General features: G+C 39.3%; 3 protein-coding genes across 9 annotated transcripts in view; 2 read left to right on the top strand and 1 right to left on the bottom strand.

Annotated features, from left to right (window-relative positions):
• Positions 1 to 4,892, top strand: part of osbpl3b (oxysterol binding protein-like 3b) — a 42,886-nt gene extending 37,994 nt beyond the window's left edge. For all 5 annotated transcript variants that reach the window (XM_008432516.3, XM_008432518.3, XM_081597497.1 and 2 more), the window contains 3 exons: positions 31 to 157; positions 1,333 to 1,455; positions 4,024 to 4,892. In XM_008432516.3, coding sequence (XP_008430738.1) covers positions 31 to 157; positions 1,333 to 1,455; positions 4,024 to 4,120 — 347 coding nt within the window. In that variant the 3' untranslated portion in view covers positions 4,121 to 4,892. The remainder of the gene's footprint in view (positions 1 to 30; positions 158 to 1,332; positions 1,456 to 4,023) is intronic.
• A 2,489-nt stretch (positions 4,893 to 7,381) lies between these two features.
• On the top strand, positions 7,382 to 13,638 carry gsdmeb (gasdermin Eb). 2 transcript variants are annotated; one of them, XM_008432522.3, is made up of 10 exons: positions 7,382 to 7,525; positions 7,813 to 8,036; positions 8,137 to 8,329; positions 8,590 to 8,725; positions 9,587 to 9,707; positions 9,792 to 9,890; positions 11,829 to 11,956; positions 12,038 to 12,209; positions 12,299 to 12,372; positions 12,456 to 13,638. In XM_008432522.3, exons 2-10 carry the CDS (start codon positions 7,832 to 7,834, stop codon positions 12,672 to 12,674), a joined length of 1,347 nt encoding a protein of 448 aa, XP_008430744.1. In that variant the 5' UTR covers positions 7,382 to 7,525; positions 7,813 to 7,831; the 3' UTR covers positions 12,675 to 13,638. The 2 variants fall into 2 exon arrangements, with proteins under 2 accessions (XP_008430744.1, XP_081453625.1); XM_081597499.1 differs by having other exon boundaries at positions 7,385 to 7,525; positions 8,590 to 8,764.
• A 276-nt stretch (positions 13,639 to 13,914) lies between these two features.
• On the bottom strand, positions 13,915 to 24,460 carry pals2a (protein associated with LIN7 2, MAGUK p55 family member a). 2 transcript variants are annotated; one of them, XM_081597498.1, is made up of 14 exons: positions 24,265 to 24,460; positions 21,671 to 21,755; positions 21,004 to 21,126; positions 20,275 to 20,491; positions 19,785 to 19,937; positions 19,058 to 19,207; positions 18,664 to 18,891; positions 17,160 to 17,291; positions 16,308 to 16,410; positions 16,143 to 16,214; positions 15,889 to 16,050; positions 15,266 to 15,468; positions 15,057 to 15,185; positions 13,915 to 14,960 (listed from the first exon to the last, which is right to left on the bottom strand). In XM_081597498.1, exons 4-14 carry the CDS (start codon positions 20,389 to 20,391, stop codon positions 14,784 to 14,786), a joined length of 1,626 nt encoding a protein of 541 aa, XP_081453624.1. In that variant the 5' UTR covers positions 20,392 to 20,491; positions 21,004 to 21,126; positions 21,671 to 21,755; positions 24,265 to 24,460; the 3' UTR covers positions 13,915 to 14,783. The 2 variants fall into 2 exon arrangements, with proteins under 2 accessions (XP_081453624.1, XP_008430746.1); XM_008432524.3 differs by having other exon boundaries at positions 20,275 to 20,393; positions 24,265 to 24,459.
• Positions 24,461 to 26,189: the final 1,729 nt, after the last annotated feature.

Here is a 26,189-nt window from a genome sequence, read left to right as displayed (position 1 = left end):
GTTAATGTGTCTCATTTCATTTCTGTCTAGGCCCGATGCCAATGAACTATGAGCAGTACTACGGCTTTACAAAGTTTGCAATTGAGCTAAATGAGCTGGAGCCCTCTTTGAAACAGCTGCTGCCCCCTACGGACACCAGACTACGAGTGGACCAGAGGTAAAGGCAAAAATAAGCTCCGCATATGCCTGCATGTTAGCAGCAATTAAATGTGGGATACGGTTGCATTTCAGAGAATTGCTTTTATCAAATGTAATGTCTTGCACCTAATGTAAACCTAGAATCTAGTTTCTATTAGAATTTGAATACTACAAAACACAAATAAAAGAAGACTTAATACAGAAATATTATTATAGGACTATGTTATGGTTTACGCTATTAAACAGATTGACTGCCACAAATGGTTATTGTTAAACATAATGACCTTTTATCTTTGTCTTTAGCAAAGACGAAAGGTCTCTACTAAAAAGATTTAGCAAAGACTCACTGTGCTGAATTCATCATATTAATAAGAGGTTGAATGGAAGGAAGACATTTGGTTGAAAAATGTGTGCAAACTAAAGGAAAAACTCCAGTTTTGAGGAATTGTAAAGCAAAACTAGTCCAAGATTTTGTCAGGGTTGGGTCAATACTTTTAAGTCAGAGTCAGCGTCTGAGCTGCTTCACAGACCTCTTTTTTTATATCAAACATCCTTTTATATGTTAACATGCTAATTTTTGTGAAAATAATTTTTCAATTTTAGATTTTCATTTGCTGTCCTCAATAATGTTGACAGACAAAAATGCTTCAAATATACCTTTAACTTAATAAAAGTGAGTATACATAATACTTTTTTAAATGTAATGACTGACATAAATGGACAATTTAATAATATTTCACTAAGAATAGTTCAAAAAGGTATCTTTAAATGCTCGAAAGATAATAATGTAATTTGACAATCAGGACTCTGAATCACATGCTCTTGAGAGTCAAAAAAGTGTGATCTTCTTCAACACACACTCAAAAATAACCACAACAAAACCGGTAAAAATAGCAAGCAGGTTGAGCAAGCTAATTTTAGCTCACATTTAAAAATGGATGCTTCAGATGTAACACCTCTATCCTCGGGCAGCACAAGAAGAAGAAACATTCGTGATTTAGCCATCAAAATAAAAAAAACAAAAAAAAGTCTCTAATTCTGTCCCTTCAGATGATTGGTTCTCTGGTTATATTATTAAATTATCTTACGTTAATGAGTCCCAAACAAAAAAAAAACCAGAGTGGAGATTAAATCTGGAAATTGAACATAAACGTTGAACCACGTTTGCATAATGAATGCGTGTGTCTCTGGCAGACTGCTGGAGGAGGGGAACTTGGAAGCAGCAGAAGAACAAAAGCTGAGGATTGAACAGCTGCAGAGAGACAGACGGAGAGTCCTGGAGGAGAACCATGTGTCACATCAGCCTAAATTCTTCAGGTAGCATGAGTAGATACAATTAGAGTTCAAGCGGAAAACTTTCATTATTCTCTTTTCCTTCCTATTTTTTTTGTGTGTGTTCTGTGCTGAATAGATTATTTTGATCAATAAAAGCTTTCTTTTAGTGAAACCAAAACCAAGGTGCTATTTAAATGTACTTGTGAGATGGGATTGTTTTATAACACAGTGGTAATGCTCGTGTTTCATTTTGCTTTCAGTCAACATTGGTCATCAAGTTAAAAAGCCTTAATAACGCTGGAAACTAACCAGATAATATGAAATGAAAAAAGTCCATATGAATGAAATCCACTCTGCCACTCAGGTATTTTATGGATCATTGACCAAACATAAACCAGTTTTCTGCACTTTGAAAACTGGTTCAAAGTGCAATAGGGGAGCTTGCCATTTTCTTGAGAGCACTGTGAAGTAGGACTCCCGACATTTCTCTACAGCACATTCAACAGACACTACAGTCACCAACATACCACCAAACACAATATATAGATAATCTCTGTCTTTTCGGTGATAAAAATACAAAATAAGACGACTGAAACCCATGTACTTAGAAACAAGCTTGGTCTTCAACACCAACGTCAGGTGACAGTCACTTGGTGTCAGATCCGTGCACAAAAGGAAAGGATAGTTGTTGTTCTGGAGGAAGGCACTAAAAAAACCTCTGTCTTGATATAGGGTCCTGGAGATTTTTGCCCAGGTTCAGTTTCCTGAGAAACACGATAATCTGTGTTTGCAGCTCACTGATGAACCGGAAATGTCCAAGACACAGCTATCAACTTATTGAAGTCTGAAAAAGTAGCAAAAAAGACTGTATACTTTTTTCAATGCTGCATGATATATAAGAGATCTTCGCCCTGACTTGCCCTGCAGCATGTTGCTAGGAGCTCCTGGCTGACTGCAGTGATGCAACAGAAGCAGGATGTGTTTTTAGATCACTTCTTCTGAAACTTCTCTGTTGCGACTCAGACAGACACGGTGGATATTCTCTTGCAGAATCGGTCGTTCCGTCTGAATAATCGCCAAGCAGTCCAGCTCTACCACCCACTGGTTTACAGGATGTGAAATGAAGCTCATTACAATTTACCATTGTCTGTTTTTTTGTTATGTTTGTTTGGGATTGTTTTTTACAGTTTGGTTTCATTTAATCACAATCAAAATTTGTAAAACATGTCATCAGATAGAAATTATTATTTCATTTTATTTATTTTTTTCTTGAGGATTCTGTATCTTCTTTAGAGGGAGCTACAGCACCTCTAGCACCTCCTGGAGTCACCACTGGGTTAAATACAAATAAATACAAATACAGAAGAGTATAACATGCTTAGAATCACATGCTTGAAAGAAAGGTTTTTGTCCCAAAAGCCAAAGTGTACGCCAGTAAATAAAACCGTTCATTAAAACAGATGTGATCTAACACTTCTTACTGGAAGAGAAGGCCGCGATATTATAGAGACCATTAAAATTTGTTGTTTTCCCGGCACAGATCTGGCATTTATATTTAGTCTGTTAATGCTTCACAATGAGAAGATTGGGACTTTGGGAAGACCATTTCAGCAGCTTCACGTTATTCATCTAAATTATTTTTTGGGATTATCGTCCTATTGAAACACTCTGGTTTAATAATCTGATCCAAACTGTCACCCTCGGAGAAAAGGAAATTAATTGGGTATGGTACGTTCATGAACATGCCACGAACTGCTAAGACTCAGAGAGCAGCGAACTGAAACAGAAACCAGAAGCCAGATGTATTCAGGAAAAGTGTTTTGTGAACAGTCAAGACCAGATTCAGCTGTTTGGTCACAATGACAAAAGGAAATTATTTCTATTTAAACTCATGCAAGCTCTCAAGTAAGGTGATGGTAGTATGGTGATGTGGTTGTTTGCTTTTAGTGACACTGGTGGATGGTACAGAGTGGTGGAGTAATGGGGAGATCTAACTCTACAACGACCCAGTCGTGTATCCCAGCAGGGCAAAAACACATCAGAACTGGATTTGGAATGGATGAAGGGTACGGCTAAATGCTCGGTCAGGAACCAGCAGATTTAAAATAAATGAGATATACAACCAGAACTATGCCAGAAGCTTTTTGGCTGTGAATAAAAGTGTGTGGCTTCTCTGCATCTTGGTTAGTGACATTTAATGACAAATTAGTCGGGGTGTATGTATGTTGCGCTGTATGCAGAGTTATAAAATCTCATTAAATTAAAACATTTATTTTTGAAAATGTTCTAAAAACCCAAAGACAGTATAAGCCCCAAATCAATATGAATGTCGGCAATGAGTGTATGCAAACTTTTCACCGGAACAGTACGTTTCAACTAAGATCACCAGTTTCTCAATGCATATTGACATAAATGATCCACACAAAAAGTGCTGACTCCCTTTGGGAACAGAATCTAAAAGAAATAAAAACCCCTTGCAGGGTTACAATTGTTGTCTCTTCTGTCTTACATGTGTCATGTCACAGTCACTAAAAGGTTGTGAGATAACTTTGTCATCATCATTATCATCGTCATCATCATGCGGCTCTGATTGGGATGTTATCTCCACAGGAAGTCAATGGAGGACGCCTGGGTCAGCAACAACACTTACTGGGAGCTGAGGAGGGACCCCGGCTTCTCCCACATCGAGTTTCCAACACTGTGGTGACCTGAGCACACACGGTTTCTACCCACACAGCCTCCACTGTGATCCAGGCTGGTTCTGGCGATGTCTGTAGCCCACTCCTACCCGTCCACACGCCGTTTTCTATAGCGCAGTCCATTCAAATTATTGCCTTAATAACAAGTGCTTATCTGTGTTGCGTAAATCTGTTCATGGAAGCATTGTGAGGGGGCGGGGGGGAATGTTGATGTCGAAACTTTCGCCCACATTTCTGCATCTTTTGTGTTAAGGATTCTCAGAAAATGGAAGCAGCTTGGTAAAAAAAAAATCAATGAAAAGAAAATGCCGTTGTTTCCATAATTCCAGCTTGAAAATGCTGAATTACTTAGTCACTTAAAGCTTGTGTCTTATAATGGACATTCTCTACCTCGGAGAAAAACGAGCCTTGATATTTCAGTGATTGTGTGCACACATGTTTATTCGCCTAATGCCTTACTAGTTGTACTTCTGCTGTTTTTTTATTTTATTTAATTTTTGCATTTGCATTGCTGTTTTGTAAGAATATGCAACAACTGTTGAAATGATCTTTATATTCTCACTGTGCTGAGGGTATCTTCATGTCTCATAAAGTAATTACTTTTCAGCTATTACTCTGTGAACGACTGTACAATATTATATGAGCATCGGTAGCAAACATTAATTCCAGTCACTTGTTCCCACATTATCCATTGCACCATCTTGACACTGGGTTTGGAGTAAAAATAATGTCCAAATCAATGTTCATGATAGGGTAATAAATTATTATTCTTTCCTGTTATTTGTCAAGTTTTTTGTGTTGTTCAATACTGCAGAATGACTAAGTGCAGTTAGTCATTCTTTATAGTGCCCTGTAAAGAATGCATACACCTTAAACTTTCCCCTTTGCTTATTTTATTATTTGTGGTCACAAATCTTAAGATATTTTATGTAACAGGCCAATACAATGCGCTGTGTTGGAGAAGGATAAAAAGTTTTTTTTTTTTTTTTTTTTGTTTTGTGTTTTTACAAATTGCAATTGATGAGTTTTGTCTCCAGTTACATTTAGATCCCGGTACCAGTCAATAAAATCCAGCACAACTTGTTAACCCTCAGTGGTCAACCTATTAGTAAAGCCATCTTACCACTACTAGATGTTTAATCCACAAATCTGGGCTTCATGGACGAGTGGCAAAAAGAAAGTTTACCTCAGTCAGCTCAGGGAAAACATCCAAAGTATGGATGGAATTACTGCCCAAGAGCCACGCTGTTATTTCTGCTGAAGAAAAATAACTCTGAACATCACTATGAACAAACCGAAACCACTGTAAAACGAGGTGAAGGCATCGTCCTTTTTTTGTTTCCTGCAAAGATGGAGAATCTGGTCAGTGATAATGAGGAGATTGGATTGATCAAGATAAATGCAGGAACATCCTGAAGGAAGACCAGCTGCTAAAGGTTGGGGCAGATGTTATCTTTCCACCATGGACAATAACTCTAAACCTATACAGCCAGAGCTACATAAAAGTCGTGACTGCTGACTTTTTTTAAAGAGTTATTTTGCAAAGAAGAAAGAGGAGAAAGGTCAGTTCAACCCTGGTAGAAATATGTCATTAAACATTTGAAGCTAAAATTGCCTTGTGAGTCTATAAAGCATAAAGTCAGAAGGGTTGCATACAAATGCTCGGCCCACACTTTTTATCCTATCAGTTGTAATTAAAAACTAAATGACAACCATGTTTGCATTTATTTTCGCTTTCCAATTATCCCCAACTTTGTGTTGGTCCTTGAGATAAAATATAAATAACGCAAACAGATGTTTGTGGATGTAGCAGCAAATGCAAAGGTTCGAGGTTCATGCTACCAAATATCTGCATGTGAAGCAACACTTCTAAGATTAGCCTGTAATAAAGGTTATCTAAAGACGACTTCAGTTTGGGTGTGGATGACAGATCATCTGCTGAAACACATCACTGTGTTCACAGGTACAGTTTGTGTGTCTTCTTAAAAATCTCAGAAGCTCTCTTGTTGTGTTTGGACAAACATGAACTAAATACCTCCTACTATTAACACCAATAGTAAAATAATACCTGTGTAACAAGCAGACATTCATTTTTTGTATGTTAAAATGAGCTTATTTAAAGGCTCAAAATGACTTTTTTTACTCATTAAACAGTTTTGCATTCAGTTGTCCTGTTTACATGGGCAAAAGTCCAAAAAAGCTGACCAATTATGAAGCATTTGAAAGCAGGAGAGCCTCTATTATTGCTTTCAAATGCTTTTGAAAGCAGTGAAGTCTTTGCTTACACCAGAGGTAAGCATAAAGTGCCTGCATAACCCTTTCACACCCTACAACTTGCTGTAAAATGAAATCTTTGTGATTAAGTGGGAAAGACAGTGTGGCTTGCAACAATGTAAAACTACTTAGATACAAATAATTATCCTGGATAACCAGGATATTTTTGAAACGTTATTAGATATTTTAAAAGCTATAAGACATCATTCCAGTTTTCTAATGAGCCAAATTAAACTAACTAAAAATGTCATAGCTGAAAAATGTCTTTTTCAAGAAAAGGAAAATCTGTGCACGAGTGATTTAATTTTAGCAGCCACTAGGTGGCAACATAGATCAATAATTTGAGTGAATCTATTGGCGCCTAAACGTTTTGCCTTGAGGGCCAAAATAACAGTAAAAGTTATTGGGGATCACAATAGTAATAGTCATAATAATGTCAATAATAGCTAATAAAACATTTATTATTTTGCCCTTTTTTATTTGATCTGCTCAATAATAAACTCAACATGCAATATTATATTTAATTAAAAAAAATCTTTTTTTTTTGCAGAAAAGGGCTCTGTAAAGTAGGCCTCTTCAAATGACAGCCGGTCAGCCATATGCGGCCCACCAGAGCTCATTTGAAAAATGTCCCAGACCATGATCTTGCAAGAAGAAACAGAACAGAAACAAAACAGAACATGGGTTACTTTCTCCTGAAACATAAAATAAAACCCATCTTTAATGGCCTGCTATGCAGATTCTTTTCATTCCAGATTTGTGGTCGGAGGCCGAACAAAGTTAATCAGAGGGCCGCACTTTGGCCTCTCCTCATTTACAGAAAATCTTCCAGTCGTGATGTCGTCCTGCGAATATAACCGATGCTCAGTTTTATTTGTTGCTTCAACACGCACATTTAGAAGTCAACTAGAAAGCGCTCGTCAAGAAAAGAGAAGTTCGCAGTAGAAGTGATTTTGATAACACTGACTGACTAAAGGAAGAGAAAGTAGAGCAAGCGCTTCCTGTACCGAGGGCGGGGCTTTTTCTAGTCCTTTGTCCAAAACACACTGAATAACAACAGTATAATAGTAGTTAGCACCTCATTTATCACCTAACTTTTATAACTAGCTTAGCACTAAAGCAAGAACTTCAGAGAAGCGGTAAGAACATGTTTCATGTGTATATGTTGTGTTATTTTTGACGTTTTATTGATAAACGGACAGCTTGGATAAAGAAAGTAGTGCTTGTAGATGCTAGGTGGTGTGAGCTACTTCAGACTTTGAACTATAGTGTTTAAACCGAGTTTTGCATGTTTAACTTCAAGGGATAAGAGAGGAGACACGTTTTTTTTTTATCAATTAGCACCTGGATCCTCCAGAATCCAGGTGAAGGTAAACAAAACCGCTTCTTATTTCTAGCTAACCTGATTTCTCTTTGTCCGTCAAAGGTTTTTTTTTTTATGAGAAATGTTTGCCATAGCAACCAAAAACTTTGTGAAGGAGGTGGATGATGGGGGCTTACTGATCCCAGTGTCCAGCCTGAATGACAACATGGAGCTTCTGACGGTGGTGGTGAAGCATAAACGCTCCCGGTTCTGGCAGAAACCCAAATATCTTCCAACTGACTTCACCCTGAATGACCTGCTGACAGGAGATTCGCCCATAACACCAAGTAAGCTAAAAAAATAAACAAACAAACAAACAAAAAAAAACCACTCATATTGTTTTTTTTAAGTGACAACAAACCTTAAACGGTTTATTTCTATTTACAGCTGTGCTAGATATAGACTTCATCAAGTACAGCGGCACATATGGCGGTGGCATGGAGGGAAGCGTGGATGCGAGTTTTGCCAAAGTCAATTTGAACGTAAAGGGTGAAGACTCCTCCAAACTCCAGTCGTCCTTCGGTAGTTTGAAGAAAGATGAAGTGGACGTCCCGAAGCTGATGCGGGAATCCAAAGGCAGGTTAGCTCCACTAACTGAGTCCACTCTGATAGATTTAAATGGGCCCACTGAAGATATATAAACAGAAGGATTTCCCCCCCTCAACCATAAAGTTTATGAGGGATTTATTAGAGATTATTATCTTATCTTTATCTATGTACAATAGATAAACAGATAAAATAAAATTGCAGGCCTGTCAGTACTTTCACAAAACCAGACTTTCTCTGATTATCGTACATTTGTGTGTGTGTGCGTGTGTGTGTGTGTGCGTTTTTTTTAAGAGTTCTGGACATGTCACACTCTCTGATCCAGCAGACGAAAGAGAAACAGAAAAATGTGTTTGCCATTGTGAAGGAGCGCATCGTGACCACACAGCCATGTTCAGTCATAGAGGTCGTGCAGCAGCGAGGATTGCTGGTGGGGAGTCAAGTTCCCTGCCTCCCCAAAGTGTCTAAAGTACAGTGAATAAGAACTACCACAGACACCAAACACATTCATGCTTACAGTGTCTGTATGTTAAGTTTATTGTAAAAGTACTTTTGTTCCTTTTTTGCCTGTACGATGTTTGTGCAAACCGAGTTCTCTTTTTCATGTTGCCCAATGTAAATGTGGCAGATTTGAGAAATGGGCTATCACTAGGTGTCCTACTGTTCCTGAAACGAGTTTCAGTTCTGCATGCAACTTGGTAAATCCTTAACTGTTGAGCAGAGGGAGCTGACCATATATTGTTCTGTTTAAAAAGAAGCAACGTGTGGCGACTGCAGGCACGCACACCGCATCTTAGTCACTGCTGATGCAAGTCTAAAATTGGATTTAAGTTATGTCCAAGTCTAGAAAATTATTTAAAAAATGAAACTTGAATAAGATAAACATATTTTTAATTATTCATCTTCTCATTGTCTACATTATAAATAGCAGAATTTCTACACTTATCACCCTGATGTCATCCATTCGTCCACTCCTTTAAAAATTGGTCATAAATGGACTTAAAAATGCTGGAAACTTCAGTCTCAAAAACTGTCAGAACGCTGACAACTGAAATTGTTGATATGTTGGGAGTAGAAATAATATTTTAGGGATGGAACGATAAAGAAAAACATATTTTAGATATATTTTTAAAAGGTTTTACGTTCATTGGCACAATCTATAAAAGTTAAGCAATCATTTCCAGTTCAGTAAAAAGCTAAAACTTGAGTTTTACTTTTAAAAAAAAGACACATTTTGATGTGGTATATAATGTCTGAGCATTCCTGAAGCTCTGCTAACCTCCCACCCCAGATTTTACTGACGGAAAATGGAAAGTTGAGCAAAGACAGCAACGTTACAATGGAGATTCCTCCACACACCACGATAGCCTACGGCATTATAGAGCTGGAGATCAAAAACGACGGGCAGTTTGGTGAGGATGCTCTCAACTGTATTTAACAACTTCTGCTAATTTAACAAGACAAAAGTGATGAACTGTCTGAAATGTTTTCCACAGAGCTGTGTGTGATGTCAGGCGGAGGTTTTGAAGTAGACGGCCACAGCAAGACGAGCCTGCTGTGTGCCTCAGCACCAATGAACAATGTGATTCAGCAGGGTAAAATTACTGTCTTTTCTTTTGTCTCTTCTTTTTTTCTGCCTTCTCTTTTTAACAGAAAATAGCATCACAGATGATAAATGTTGCATCACAAATATATCTTGAAGCTTTAGGATAATAGTAGTATGATAGTCATATGCTCTCACTTTACATTAGTGGATCTTTTCTGGCCCGTGTGAAAATCCGTGCAGTGCGGATTAGTTGTATATCCAGATGTGTCGAGACATTTCTATTTTTTTAATGTTTAGATTTAAAGGAGAATTTAAATTAGTCCTGAACAGTATTACCTCTGGCTTTAACGTTTTCTTTGCTCAGTAATCACTCTTTTCTGATCAGGGTTTGCCGACTGTTCAGTAGACGAGGATGAAAAACTAAAGGAGACAGAGCTTTTGCAACAGGGACCTTCAGACTCTGGAACTGTCTCCGTCTGAACTTGAGATTTGTGGATTTGGTGGCCTGATTTCAGAGCTTAAAACATTTTATACGCTAGCCTTTGTTTTCATTTTGTTTATTTTAACGCACGTTGTAATACTTTTCTTTAAATAAAAACTTTTCTCACTCTTTGCCCTCATTGTCAGCCGCAGACCTGACTTTTTTATTGCTTTGCCAATCGACATACCTTTTGACTTTAGTCGTTCAGGCATATTAGAGATTCTGAGTGATTCTGAATCAGTGTGGCATTGACACATTAATGCACAACTAAGAAAATAACCCATTTTAAATCTGACCACTTCATACTTTATTACTAGTAGTCTTTTTCTAAAGCTTTTTAAGGTTTTATATCGTTTCTTTACTCCATTACTTGACCAGGTAATTTATTTAGACACCTTCTGGAAAATATGCTTCAATAGTCAGACCTAAGACTATTGCTCAGCCCTGGGCACAGATACAATTTACAGTTGAAACCAAAAGTTTGCACTCCCTGAATAAAAAGATGCAGCTTTTTATTCTCACTGCCTGAACTGAAACCAGACCATACTTATCTTGTTTTAGGTCAGCTGTAATTACCTAAATTATTTCTGTTCCCTAAATGCCACAACGAGAGAGAGAATATTGTCATATGTATTTATTAATGTCTTCAGAATCAGAAGTCTACATACATTTACCCTTGTAATTGGTAGCATTACCTTTGACCTGTATGACTTGGTTCAGATGTGGGTTTCCTTCTCACTGTAGTTTGTTGGCTGCTGGAACTGGGTCAGGTTTGCAGGCTGCCTCACTTGCATGAACCTTTTCACATCCATCCGTACATTTTCTGTTTCTATTGAGATCAGGGCTTGGTAAAGGCTACACCAAAACATTGATTTCATTTGGCGGTATTTTTAGAGTCGCTGTCCTGGCTGATGTCTTCAGATGTTGCTTCAATATTTTTACATCCATGCCACCTATTTTATTACCAGTTCATCCTGCAGGAAAACAGCCCCACAACATGATACTGTCACCGCCGTGCTTCACAGTTGAGATGGCGTTCACAGGCTTCCAAGCATCCCCCTTTTTTTCAATGCTCATTACGCCCCAAACAGTTCATCAGACCACAGGACATGTCTCCTTCCTGAGTGGCACCATGGTTGGACATTCCCATCATGTCTATATTTGAACATATTTGTTTGAACAGCTGGATATTGAAGCTTCTTCAAATTGTTCCCAAAGATGAACCGGACTTGCGACACACTTATCTTTCTGGAATCTTGGCTAATTTGCTTTGGCTTTCCTATTGTGCCAAACAAGAAGCAGTGAGTTTGAGTACAGCCACGGATGTGGCTGCAATTAACTCAAATTTGTCAGATGTGAAAAATACTCAAACCAAAGTATCGTATCCATAGAATCATAGGAACCCTGATTGTGTCCCTGTCATTGTTCACTGTTTTACTTTAGGCAAAGTAAAAGATTTGTATCTTTGTAAAACAAATGATGTAATTTGATGTTTTTTTATCCCAGAACTGGAGAAACTGAAGGATCATTTCCAGCAGCTTTCCACCCTCCCGGCCTCCACCAGGTCATCTCTGCTCCACCACATCACAGGACTGATGCAGGAACCGGCAGCCGTCTGCGCACTTCAGAACGTGGTACAGAGCCACACTGATGCGCCTGGTTTTTATCGTAACATCGACACAGCAGGTAACTGTAGATGCTTCTCTTTGTGACAGCTGGACCGGATGTGTCTGGGTAAGAAACCCAGCCTGGATAATGATGGATTAAAGGAATCTCAGCAGCAGAGCATCCAAGCAATTTTGGAAGTGTTGGAGCAGTCTGGTGCAGAGGAGCCGACTCAGAGCCCAGTCCTCACCGCATTGCATCTGGTTGTCAGTGCGTTAGAGGGTAAGAAAAATGCCCAGTCTAGAAAGGAACAAATTGAACTGTTGCATTTGTTTGTTTTTTTTACATTGTTTATGAATTTTATCTTTCAGAGTTACCAGATGATTGTCTTCCCGTTTTAAGTGTTTGCTGTAATCCTGCAACCCTACAGACTTTGGAGCTACTGGTTAGTGAGGATCATTTTAAAGGCAGAAGCTAAATTATTATTCATTCATTTGAAACGCATGGCTTTCCTTACATTTGTTCTAGGTGCAGTGCGTGTCAGGAACCCGGGAGGCGAGTCTGAGCAGCACAGCACTGCCAGATGACGACTACGAAAAGACTGGACATATTTTTGCCTCCTGTAATGTGTCTCTACAGAGAGACAGCGACGTGCTACGGGTTGAAATCAAGCACGAACCAGGAAATTATCCCCTGATTCTCTGCATCGCTATTAAAAGTCTTGCCTCGTTAGCCTGTGGTTGTTGAACCATATTAACTGAATGCTGACACTAAAAGGAAATCCAATATATTATGTTTTTTTTGGGGGAGGGGACTTAGTCTGGACATTTATAAATAAGTGCTTGAAACATAAATGTCAGAATGAACATCGGACTGAATATTTTTTATTGGCGGATTTTACATCGTGTAGGACTTGGACTTCATTGAATTGAATGTGATCAGACATCGATACCCTAAATAGGCACCATCTGATAATTAGGGATCTTCTGTTTCAGCAAAATTCATGTTATACGTTCTACCTCAACACAGTTGTTGTAAAACTATGTTCTACAGTAAGTCTCTTGTGGCTTGAGATTGTTTTTGGCCTTTTCAATTAATTGGTCAACAAATCTTTTTTTTTTACATAAAACCAAAGAAGTCCTTGGGAAATTGATTTAGACTTTGACTGTATGGTGTTTTCTTTATAACTTTGTAATTTTGTGTTTTTATGTAAAACACTTTGAACTGCCTTTCTGCTGAAAGGTGCTATACAAAAAGATTGTTTCACCTACAGCGTCCAAGGCCGTCTTCTACTGCAAATTCATGGGCCTCGCTTGCAAATTTTTAAACATAAGTTGTGCATAATGAAATGATGATCCTTCCTTATTGAATCTTATCTTGCAAAGATACCCGTTTTCCCGATTTCAAGTTAAAATTTTAGTTCATTTAGGATTTTCTGTGACAGACCAACAAAAAAAAATTTCGCTTAATTTCGCAAATAATAGTGAAGTAAAGATGATAGGATAGGTGGTTTACAAAAAATCTGAAGTGTGATTGACGTTTGTTACCCTGACACTTGAGTACAGGTGTTTTGTGAAATTGTACAATCACAAGCTTCAATGGATTTCTGTGGGATTTTATTTGATGAACTGAAATGTAAGAGAAAATTTAAGTGGAAGTAAATTGATGCATGTTTTTTTTTCTCCCACAAATAAAACTGCAGTGCAGAAGATATTTGTGCTCAGCTCCATTCTTTCTGATATCACAAATTAAAATCCAGTGAAATCATCTAATTTGTTAACTGAGTGCATGAGAAATTTATGCTCAGTAAAAATCCAGCTGGTCTATGAAGGCCTCAGAGGTTTGTTAGATAAATTTTGTGAACAACATCATTAAGATCAAGGATCACATCAATATTGTGGGATATTTACATAGAAATTCCTAAAACTGAATGTTTGCTTACTGAATGGACAGGGGGGGATTTTTACTGAAAAACATACGAAGCAGATCAGTAGAAAACACCAGTTATTTTATTAAACATCTGAAAATACATCTTATCTGAAATCTTGTAAAATATACCTTTAATAAGTAAATATGAACATTTAAAACTGTTAAGTTTTAGTATCATCACATCTAAAGGGATAGTTTACTGAGATGAAGTACCCTCTTCAACGGACCTGGGTAAGTTATTTTTTCTTTTTAAAACACAAACACAGCACCAAATCCACTGGTTTAACAGTCCAAAAACTTAAATACTCTTCCTGTCTATCAGTTAGCATTATTATCAGAATGGCTTTTGTGCTTCAGTGAACACTGGGTAAGCACTACAGTATTGCTTTGCTTTCTGTGCAACTTCAAACAGTGATCGGAGGAACAGTTTTCAGAGCAAACGCCCAACTAAAATAATGTAGGGGAATACATGTTAGCAGTAAGAAGATATAAGAAACATGATGAATGACTAAGTTCGTAGTGACAACGCCTCGAAGCAGTGGACACATACACTGTAAACTTAACACTGAGGTATCACATCCTTTTCTTTGACAGAGCCCTCATTTCAGGAGAATAAATAAAACTTACCTTTACAAGATGTGAAATTCGACAAACTGACAGCTGATTAAAAGCAATTTGACAGAAAAGCCTCATCCATTTAAATAGAAATACTCTCTTAAAAAACCAAAAACATATTTGCCACTAAGTAAGTACACTTCCTGTTTTTTGGACAGTTGCATAGTGTGTTGGAAAAGAAAACTGGCGATTTAGATTAAGGTGACGGATGCAGTTTGTACCGACGAGGTTGACGTCCCATTCTTCCTGTGTGCAGCACAGTATTTAATCCCAGGCCCGGCAGCTCAGACAGCAGGTCCAGTAGGAGGGGCTTCAATACACCCAGCTGACTGGAACCCACTGCGGCTCGACAAATAATCGCTCCACGGCGTCTTGCAGCTTGTCGAACGCCTTGTCCAGATTGTCGTTGACTATAGTCAGGTCAAAGTAATGACTGTACGCCCGGCGGACCCTGGCGCTCTCATCTACCGTCTTCTTTAAGTCGTTCTCCTGCAACAGAAGTGGGAGTCCGATTACACTCTGACGGCAGCAGCTGCTTCTCAAGAGCACCACCGATCACCTCGAACATGAATTTCTCAGGATTACCGTGAGGATTTTGGTGGTGAGGCCGGCATCGACCACGGCTTTGTGCATGTCTCTTAGTGTGTCCAGCTCAGGAGCAGCGATGAACACCACGAATGGCATGAACTCTGCAGTCTTCAACACCTTCAGGGCCTGTGCATAAACTGTGACGTCACGAACAAAGCTTCAGGGCAAAGCAGCTCCGTACGCGGAAGGTGCTGATGAGATTTTACCTGAGGGTTCACGTCCAGGATGCACGTGCGGCCGGCCTGCACCACCTCGTGGATGGAGTCGATCTTGGTGCCATAGAGGTTCCCGTCGTACTCGCCATGCTCCAGGTACCGGCTCCCCTTGATGTCACGCTCCATCTCCTCCCGAGTCACAAAACAGTAGTTCTGCCCGTCTTTCTCCTCTTCTCTGGGGTGGCGGGACGTAACTACAGCCAGAAAAAGTCAGGAAAACGGTCACACATAGTGCCTTGAAGAAGCATTCTTCCCGTCTTTTTTTTTTGGGTGGGGTGATTTAATGTGAGAGACCAAAGCAAAAAAAAGAACATAAATGAGGTGAAAAGGAAAATAAAAATCTGAAAAGTTTGGCATGCATTTATGTGATACCAATTTAACAAAGTCTGAGCTATTATGAGAAGAATAATGGACAAAAAAACAAAAGTGTGTATTTGTGTAGTGCTGGTTGGGACAAACAACATGATCTGCATCTGGAACAACAATCTCTAGAAACGACTGACTCAGGGCAACTGAAACACTTTCAGATTTTTCGTTTCCAAATTCGTCTATGAATACCAGCAACACACTGTAGACGATTTCTGTAACTGTCCAGGTTTGTCTGACACACTCACAGGGGACGGTGGCTCCATATCTCAGAGGATTCATAACAACAAGGCGGTTCTTCAGGCTCCTCCTTCCGACCCCCTGGGCTCCGATCAGAACCAGCGTTTTCCTTCGAAACGGGGGCATCCTGGCCACTTCCTCGTAGATCTGCAGCTCATAACGGTCAAACTCTGCTCAAGGCAATGCACACACTGAATGAGAACTGCATCGTCTCAGATGCATTTCGACGAAAACACCGTGAAGCACATTTGGTGACACACACCTGCGTTCTTAGAAGTGAGGTACATCATTTTTTTCTTCTTTTTCTTTGCAGTCAGAATCCCACAGAGCATCCCTGAAACACAAACAGATCCAAAGCGCAGCTGTCAGAGAGACGCAACAATGGTGTCTGGTTTGTTGGGAAACTGGGGACGTGACGTGTGCTGACCTGTACCAGCAGTGCCCCAGTCTCGCCTCACAAAAGCCTTTCTCTTCTCCTCCAAGAACTGACTGGGAATCAGGCCAGTCGCTCCACCAACAACTTTACGTGCCTTTGTCAGAATTAAAACAGTTGAGAAAAGAAATGAGGCGGATCTCTTAAATGTGGCGCTCAGGAAAAGGAAAAAAAATACATTCAACTGAATCTCAACTACAATCTCTTATATATGCCAGCACCTGGTGGCCCTGTTCACCTTTGGTCCTTTAAAATGGGGATCGAGATTGTATTAAATCTATAATGTTGCTTCTGTACACAGTAGAGTTGTGGAAATGTTTTTATAAAACGCCTTGACCTGTTTAGGAATCAATTGTTTATTTGTAAATGATGCCAGAATAAATTAGATAAGATGAATCTAAAACATGTTAAGGTCAGTTAATCAGACAGAAAGATCAGTTCTGCAGAGCACTTTTTTTCTTATTTGCATGTGAAAACTAATGCAGATATGCAAGAAGATATTTTCTTAAACCTTGCTCAAAAAGGTTCTTAATCAAATTATTTTAATCTAATTTCCAAACTTGAAATACAGTTGTCAGGGTCTTCCACTGTCCAAGAAGCTAAAGGACAGAGAATGATGGCAGCATCTTAATGAGAGACGAGTGAGGAAAAGGTGGGTTTATGCCCACAGATATAATATATAATTAAGATATCTATCGGTAATAGTTTTGAAATCACATGATTTCTTAGTATTTTGCAGCCTTACTCCAAACACCAAGGCAGAACACAGAAAAAAAAGATGAAATAAACCAGGCCTGTGCAAATCTGAACATAGTATTTCAGTATTTCTTGACGGTGTTGACTCACCTGCCACCAGTTGGGGTCATCCTTGTTGACAACATGAAGTATGTCTCCTTTGGCAAAGGCCAGACCTGCCTCTTTACAAGGGATCAGGTTATCTGTAGTTGGGTTGTAGCTGAAGTATGGCTTCAAATAAACCTACAAGTTAAGAATTAAGTTAAAATTCAATGCAAAATAAATTAAAAAAAAACTTAAATGTATAAAATTCTTTTAAAAAAGGCCTATGAATCTTTTACATTGGTGTGGAAGAATTTTGGTCAATTTCTGAACATAAACCCCACATTTAAGGGCATGCTGCAGCATCTAAAACAGGTTGAATCTGAACTACTCCATCTGAAAACCTTCATTTTGTTCTTAAGGCATTCAAAGGTGAACCGTGGGTGATGTGTCGGACCTGCATAACCCAGCTGTGTTTGTGCTTAATCTCGTTAAGCCCAGGTCGGACCTTCTGCTTCAGGATTTTCCAGTAGGGTAGAAAGCATGGTCTCATCGATTTAAATATCCGAGTTGCTGCCAAACTGGTGGTGTGACCGTTTCTGTTTTATTCACCGATTTTCCTCAACGTTGTTGTTTTGGGGGTTTTTTTCCAGGAGTTATGAGACACGGAAGCAAAGTTACTCAACAAGTTGTTAAATGGTAAAAGGGGAATTTGAACGGCTCTCGTTACCCAGCAGGTTGCTACTGGGTAAAGAGTGAGTTAGTTGATGCCATTCACTTTGCTTAGCTGGCCGTGAGAGGTTGAGCCTACATCCCCCAGAATCTCATGTGGGTCTGGATCAGAGTTTATTCTATATATTGAATATTCTACAAGATACATTACCTGCTGGTGTTGATCACATGTCTATCATCACAATGTGTCATGAATTTATTGTCCAACCCTACAACCACCATGTGTTGACAGCAGATGGCTCTTGGCCGTGACATTTACCTCAATACTCCCATAGATGTCATTTCTTCACTCCCTTTCTTATTGTTGAATCATGAAAACTGACATGTTTAACAGTGGCGTGGGCCTGCAGTGATAAAAGTAAAGCTGAAACCTGTGGGGAGCTTAAAATATATCAGAATGAGCATTGAATGATGTATTCTGTTAGCATAACTGAAAGCTAACAAGGACATTAAAAAAAACAGTAGAAAAGAGGGATTAATTGGTCCCATATGGCAGAGATGTCAGTATGTGACATAACCTTACACACTCTGCCAGTGTCAGCCTGCTGTGTGTGCCTGTTACAGTAAGGACCAGAGGGGTGTTCCAGTGAACAGAGTGGTATGTGTCCTACTTAGAGTGCAGAGTGTTATTAATAGTTCCTCGTGGACTCAGTTTTCAAACGCCTGGCATTCTGCAAACAGCCAGTCAGGCTGCTCCCACCCAGTCCTCGACAGGTTCAGGACAAATCCATCGCATCCCGAGTGAGAGTCCCTGTGTCTGGACTAGTTGTACATCGAGGAACACGTCATTTGTCAGGACTGCGTGGGATTTGACACGCTGGTGACGGTGCCTTCGCCTCACCTGCGGGGGCGCCGGTGCGTCTCTGTAGCTCGGCAGGACCTTGAGCGTGATGCTGCCGCTGCAGTTTCTCAGCAGCTCCTGGAGTTCCTCGGGGTTACTGCCCACTTCCTGACCGTTGACCTCCTGGATGACGTCGCCCGTATGCAGCATCCCCTGCCTGTCGATGGAGCTGCCGTGCAGGATCCGCGTGACCACCATCTCCCCGTTCACCGCGCGGAATGTCACTCCCTGAAGGAGAGAACGAGTGGGTCGTTGAGAGGGACACAACCTCTTGCTACGAAACAACTTTGACCAAGTCGAATTAAAACGCTGAACTGAGTCACGTTAGATGGATGGATTTTAAAGGGAATAAGCAGCGCTGCATGTCCTCCTCTGTAGAGACGCGGGTGTTTACCAAAGGCTCCCCGGTCTTTTTCTGGATGCCAATCATCCTCACAGCGTCGGCGGGCATTAGGGAACTCGGAGAGAGGGAATTGCTGTTATCCGTGTCGTTGGGCATTTCATAGGACTTCGCAGCCACCTTGTCATGAGCTTCAATTAAAGACTGAAACAGGAAGATGGATGAAAATAAAAACAAAAAAAATATCACTGCAACATCAATTTAGCAAAACTGTTCCTAAAGAATGACTCAAACTATTTTGCTTTGTTTATATCGGCGCTGACTGACGACTTGGAGAACATGACTCACCATTATTGCTGCCCCTACAGCAATAAAATAAAGCCAGCTTCATTTATAGCAGCCATTTTACAGGATTAATGATGAAAGCCCTTCCCTCTTGTACCTTGTTTCCTTCACCATTAAAACCAACTCAAACGTGCTTTCTGGTGTTCACACAAACCCAACAAGAAGCGTTTTCTGAGGATTTTATTTCAATATAAACTAAAAGCCACTGTCACTGTCACTCTACCTATATAATTCTGCCTAAAGTTAATTTTAGCCTCTGATGCTGACCCAGAGACTTAACATGACAACTTATGCTGTCATGTATCTAGCAAACTAAGGGAAAAATTGACAAAAAAAAAGGCTCAAAATTTCATTCTTTCACAAGTTAAAAAAAAAGTTTTGCCGTCCTTCCTGATCCAATAAACCTTCAACGAATGAGAGATTACAGTCTTAATACCTTAAAGTGGGGCTCTTGGAGGATTCTGGCGAGCTCAGCTGCAGCAGGATCTTGTTCTTCGAGGTTGTTGAGGGAATCCAAGATCTCTGTGAGCAGCTGAACGTTGTCGTCCCCCACAGCTTCTAGCTTCACTTCCTCAAGGCGCTCGTGGGCCTGAATCCACAAAGCAGCAGAAAAACGACTGAACTCCGTTGTATTTCAGGTTATTGCACCTTCTCTGTGTTTTAGTCAGTTCTAGAGTACAGATCAGTTAAAACATGAATTTTTTTTTTTACTCTTTTAACACTTTTTTCTATCAACTGCATATAAAACTAGGGCTGCACCGATTTCAATTATTTTCTGTTCAATCACCAATCTTTAAAAAGCTAGACCTGCCAATCCCTCAATACAAAGCACGATCTTGGAAATTCCTCTCCTCTCTATAACGTTAGAATTTGCTTTGGCTAAGCAAGAACACAAAGTAGTACTAATGGGAAGTTTGCTGCTTCACCTTAGCAAGAGAACGGACGATGGGGCTCTCCATGATTCCTTTGAGGAAGATGAGGTCGATATCTTTGGCTCCAGTTCCCGATGGCATGTCTTTGAGGTTGTCAAGAACCTGCTGCATGGCTGGAGAAGAACAACGACGCCTCAGACACGAGCTTGGCCAAACGAAAGACCATGACCAGCAGACAACTGGATGTTGGCTTGAAGTGGTATGATTTGCACTTGTGAAAGTAAAAATCGGAGCTGATTGTTACATCTACCGGAAAATAACTGCAGTAAAAACTCTCAAGGTACGAACAAGTTGACAGAAATAAACTTAAAAGCTTCAACCGCATCAACACAGATTCACATAGTTCAACAAGATTGATCCAAAGAGCTATAAAGCCACAAAATAATCAAAGATTTTTGCTTTTTTATTTTATTTTTTTTTTAGCTCACGGAATACGGCTAAAAATGTCTTTCAGCGTTTCCCTACACAGACATACAGGAATACACAGGTGTTTTCTTTCACATTAGATAAGCAGATAAAACAGATATCTCACTATTATACTGAGGTATGATAGTGTTTGATTAGGTAAAGACTTTTAATTACGTCAAAACACTTGTTTTGATAATGCAACATCAACTTTTTAGTTGATAATGTGAAATTCACAAACAGAAACAGGATGCAAAAAATAGTTAATGATTCAAAATCAGAAGCAGCCGTTTTAGTTTGTTGTCCTGTGTGGCTTACCTGAGCCAGACTTTGCATTGGCCACGGTCATGTTGATTACTCCTGAGCTCAGGATGATCAAACTCTGAACACGCTCGGCAGCCGCCCAAATGCCCGTTTAAAAAAACCAGAGCAACTGCAGAGCTGAAGGGTGACAGAAACCCAACAAGTCAGAACAATTTACATTATGGTAACCACATTATACAAACCAGGAAATGGCATCTACCGAGCTGTCATGTTGGACTAACACAGACCCAAACTAGAGAATGAGAATAATTACAGAGCACAGAAAATATGCCTCCCTTTGGGTTTTATGTGAATCTTTCTAGCATGAATTTGCTATGAACTGAGGAAATAATAAAGATTCTGACTTTAATTTCAGAATTCTGAGATTAAAGTCTGAATTTTTTTTTTTTTTTTTCAGTGGCCCTAATCCTCTTCCGTAAAGATGGCAACTGAATAAGGACTTAATGTTATCTCTTTGGTTAAATATTGTACAATTCACTCACAATAGAGGCTTTTGTATTGATTCTCCCACAGCCGATCTATGATATTAGTGAAAAGTCAGGTGATGGTAGCGTGGGTCTTCTAAACTCTATTTAGTCACGTTCTGCACACACAGCATCCTAATATGTGTGGTGTGAACTAAAAGCAGCTTACCATTCTGGCATGAATTTCAGGATCTTACCTATGAAGTGTGTTTAAATCATCAGAGCAGCAGGCTGCCTCCGAACCTCAGGTTTTCCTAAAAAACAGGCATCTGGTACGTCTGCCTTTAACACAAAGAGGAAAAACAATCCACTGAGCATCAACAATTGTTTGAAAATGTGCCCGAAAGGCCTTTTAAATATTTAAAGAAGCCAATTACGCTGATAAATAACCTTTAGTTGTCTACCTCTGATCCGTAAAAGGGAGCGCTTTGTTGAAGTCAATCTAAATGGATAAATTAAATACTACCAGTAAAGAAAAACGTCAGTTGAGTTTCCTTTCCAAAGTCAACTGCTTGTGTTGTTTTTCTACAAAGAAGTACAAAGAGGTCGTTTGAGGTAAAACAGGTTACCTCAAATGGCATCTGAACATTGTTATTCGACCGTGCCCCGACTTGTCATTGAACAAAACAGCTGATCATGTTGTCCTACTGTTTATTCTATGAAGGATAAACAGATACTAAGGATTGTTTGATTAAATTTTCAATTTCATGAAAAAAAAAAAATTGATTCAAAGTATAAAAGAAGCAAAGATCCCATTGGCCTCTCCGGTGGTAAGTAATTTCCCACTCATAACCATCCATCCATCCATCCATTTTCTTACACCCTTGTCCCTTGGTGGGGTCGGGAGGGTTGCTGGTGCCTATCTCCAGCTAATGTTCCGGGCGAGAGGCGGGGCACGCCCTGGACAGGTCGCCAGTTTGTCGCAGCGTTCACAACTAAAAGTTTTTTTTTTAAATTTTTTTTCAAATAGACATTTTTAAATATTAGTCTCGACTGAGTATAGTTGGCTGACAAACACAGAGACGGGGCTGTCGCCAGCACTGCGCTGCTGTGCATACCGTCAAGGTGTGAAATGTGTGATATAACAGTGCGCCGTCAATCAAATGACCTCCAGATTGTGTGTGCAGGAGGAATGATAGCGAGAAAAAAGCCACAGCTCAACGTGCCACAAGTTTTCCACGGGCAGAAGGTCTCAGAGTTCAAGTAGAGGTGCACCGAACGCACCTTTCATGGCCAATACCAATTTAAGTGCTTTTTTTTTTTTTTTACGTCTGACCTGCTAACTTTATTTTAACCAATTCCATTTCTCCCATTTTCTTCACCATATAAAAGAAAACATGAACAATACATGTACTGTTGATTCCTCAACAGAGCTAGAAGCTTAAAATCTTTTTTTTTTTTTAATCTAGGAACAAGAAGATTTTGCATATGACTGCATAAAAACATGACCTTATCTGATTGATTTCTATTTGACTCAAAAAATGTTTACCAAGTTCCTGTTGCTTCATGCATTTAAAGACTGAAACTTATAAGCGTTCTTAGTTTTGACGCAGATAACGAAAAGCAAAAGAGACCTGTGATCACAAATCAAAGGACGACTGGCTGACTGACACTTCTCAGCGTGAGGTCTTAATTATTATGGGAAATGGGAACAATATCTGCATTCTGTCCTTTAGGGCCAGAGCCGATCATAAACAGTTTTTCACCTCAAGTGTCTCAATCAACATCTAAGCACTAGACTATTTCTACAGGAGAAAGAAGCAGCTGCTTCACTCAACTTGTTGATGCTTCCTTCGTATAAAGGAAATCAGCAAAGTCTTGATCCAAAGTCAATAACATTCTAATTCATAAAAAGAAAAAAAAATTATATCAATAAAAAATATGTATCAGGCTTAGTGGCATATTATTAACCTTAGCTGCTGTTTTATTAAATATCGCCACGGGCCACAGAAAAAGCCACATCTGTCGACTGCAGCCTGAAATATAAGCAATCCTTTCATTTTTTTTTTTTCTGTAATGAGATGACGAGTGAAAAAAAAATGTCGGTGAGTTACGCATGTAAGACCTTTCTTAATGCGAGTGATTTAAAAAGTATTTGAGAAGGATCGTAATCCAGCTAAAGTTATGAGAACAGAGTAATATTAGAACATGCCACGTGATTCGCACTGATTGCATAAAAGTAACCGTACAGGATTTGAGATTATGATAAAGTTGGGTTGAAACCGTCTTCTCGGAGTCAACATGTTGAAAAGCTGTGCTGGCTCCACGGACTGAACTGCTGTCAAAGCTACACGTGTTTTTCGCTACTACAATAAGTAGCCTCTCTTGGCTAACTGACAGGAAAACTGATATTTTCAAAATAATTTCCAATCACTTTCTATTAGTTTGACTTTAAATTAGTAAAACTACGCGCTGTCAGGTCTTCTTTAGTAACATTTTAAGAGTCCACCCTCTTTCATTTTGCAGTCCACATGTAGGTTAGCAATGCTAACAGGTAGCAACTGCTAGCTAGCTGTAAAATATCTTTCAAGTGTGACTAATTAAACTGCTGTGGCATATCTAAACATAAATGAGCTCGTTAAACCAGCTGTGTTTTACAGTTATTGCTTATTTATAAGCAGAGCAATTTATCAGGGAGGCAAAACTAGCCGTTTCCTAGTGCTGTGGAGCTAGCGAGTTAGGCGCTTTAACGTTACTCCACATTAGCCTCAGAGTTAATTACACAAGAAGCAGCATGTCCAACATTGAAACGTCTGCTGCCCAGTCCAATTTCAATTAGGTTATAACATACCCAGTGTGCTGTAATCCAGTCACGCCTCCATGGTTTTTTCTTTATTCAATAGATTTATTAATCCCCGATCTCTCACGCAGCAGTAACTTGTGATTTCATGTCCAGCGTGCCTGCCCCCTTCTTCCCTCTCAGCTGCCTGTCCTCAACACACACTGCGTGAATGTCACGCAGAGCTGCTTCAAGTTATCTAACCCATTCAAACCCGCCACAACCACTGGAGACTTACACCAACTCAGACACTTATTTTCAATCTGCAGCTGTCTCAGTTTTACATATCACAAACAACACTTTTCTCATCCCATCTTTTCCCTTTCAACTTGAAAGTTAGTGTGTGGAGATGCTCATTGTTGTTACCTATATGCATTACTTTAGCTGTCCATCAGTTGCAAAAGCATTGCCAAGGTTCCCAGACCTTGTAGAATAGACGCATCCCCACAGCATGATGTTGCCACCACCATGTTCCCTGTTGAGTTGGTGTCTCACAGTAGATGACAGATATAGACTGCAGGCAGATCACTTTTTTTAATTATTTTGATCACCTGTGTGGTTTGAGATCAGTGTAGTTTTGCAAAACACCATTATGCACACCATAACCAGAAAAGAAGATGTCAGATGAATGACAGCATATAGTACTCCAAAACCTGGATTGTCTTTTTACATCCATTGCTAGTCACAGATGTGTGCTTATGATTACCCATGTACCAGGCTATGTACACAAACAAATGCTCACTCATCTGTCCCTAATGCTGGTCTTTGAGCTGTGAGCTAACAATAAGGCAGATGGTTCCTCACCTCATCTACCTACAGATGGCTACAACTGTTTTCTAGAATGGTCATTTCATAATTTTTTGTGATATCAGATCTGCCTTATGTTATAGATCAAGCTGCACATGACTAGTAATGATCATTTTAATACTTATAATACATTTTACCCCAAATCTACTGATAAACACTGAACAGTTGGCTTTGCTTCACTTATTCTTTAGAGAGATCCTTAAATGCCCTTTGTTCTGGTGTTACATACTATGCTTTTGCATAGTATGTAAAATCATTTACTATGCTTTTGCATAGTATGTAACACTATCCAGGTCACTCAAGGATTAAACTGTTGATCTGTTTTCAGTCAGGCTCCCGGTGCTGGGATGTTTGATGGACCGTGGTATATAATTGTCGCAGTTTACATTTCATGTGAAGTCAATTTTAGGAAAAAATAAAAAACATTTACACCACTAAATCTCCGCATAATATACCCATTGAAAATGCAATGCTTTAACTTACCAGAAGGGGTTGCTATTACCCTACGACTTTATGACACTGAGTCCACCACTTAAAGGGGCGGTGTTGCATATTTCTCAAGCACAAAGTGCCATTTCATAGCACAATCAAGTAACTATGTTACCTTCAGTTTATATAAAAATGCTGTATATGTGTAAAGGTAGTTAGAGGGATGGTTACATTGTTGCAGCATTATAGGTTGCTACTAAAAATATTTGAATTAAAGGAAAATCAAATATTTAAAGGAGCTATTAACATACCATTATTGACAGCCATCGATTTTTGCTTTCAGACTAACTAATAACTATTGCCAAGTAATACTTGGCAATAACTGCATTTATTAGTGAATTCACAGATGACTAAATAATATGTGACACGAAGAAAACCCAAGGTAATCTCCATTTGATTACATGTGCGAGTCCCTAAAACGCTATATATAAGTTTGATGCATTATTATATAGCTTTGTCCTGCAAACTGTATTTTCTTACTTGCTTTTTTTCTCTCAAATTTTCAGATAAGCAGTGATACATCTCTATTCTTTGTATATTTTACTAGAAAAGATATATTTAGTGCACTAATTGCAGTCACATAAGGACTAATAATCCCATCTTTCTCTATATGGCAAAAAAAAGCCTCTCTTAATGTGTGT

Source organism: Poecilia reticulata, chromosome 16, assembly GCF_904066995.2.
Source record: "Poecilia reticulata chromosome 16, P_reticulata-male-v2, whole genome shotgun sequence".
NCBI classification, from domain to species: Eukaryota; Metazoa; Chordata; class Actinopteri; order Cyprinodontiformes; family Poeciliidae; genus Poecilia; species Poecilia reticulata.
This window is presented reverse-complemented; position numbering and strand designations above follow the sequence as displayed.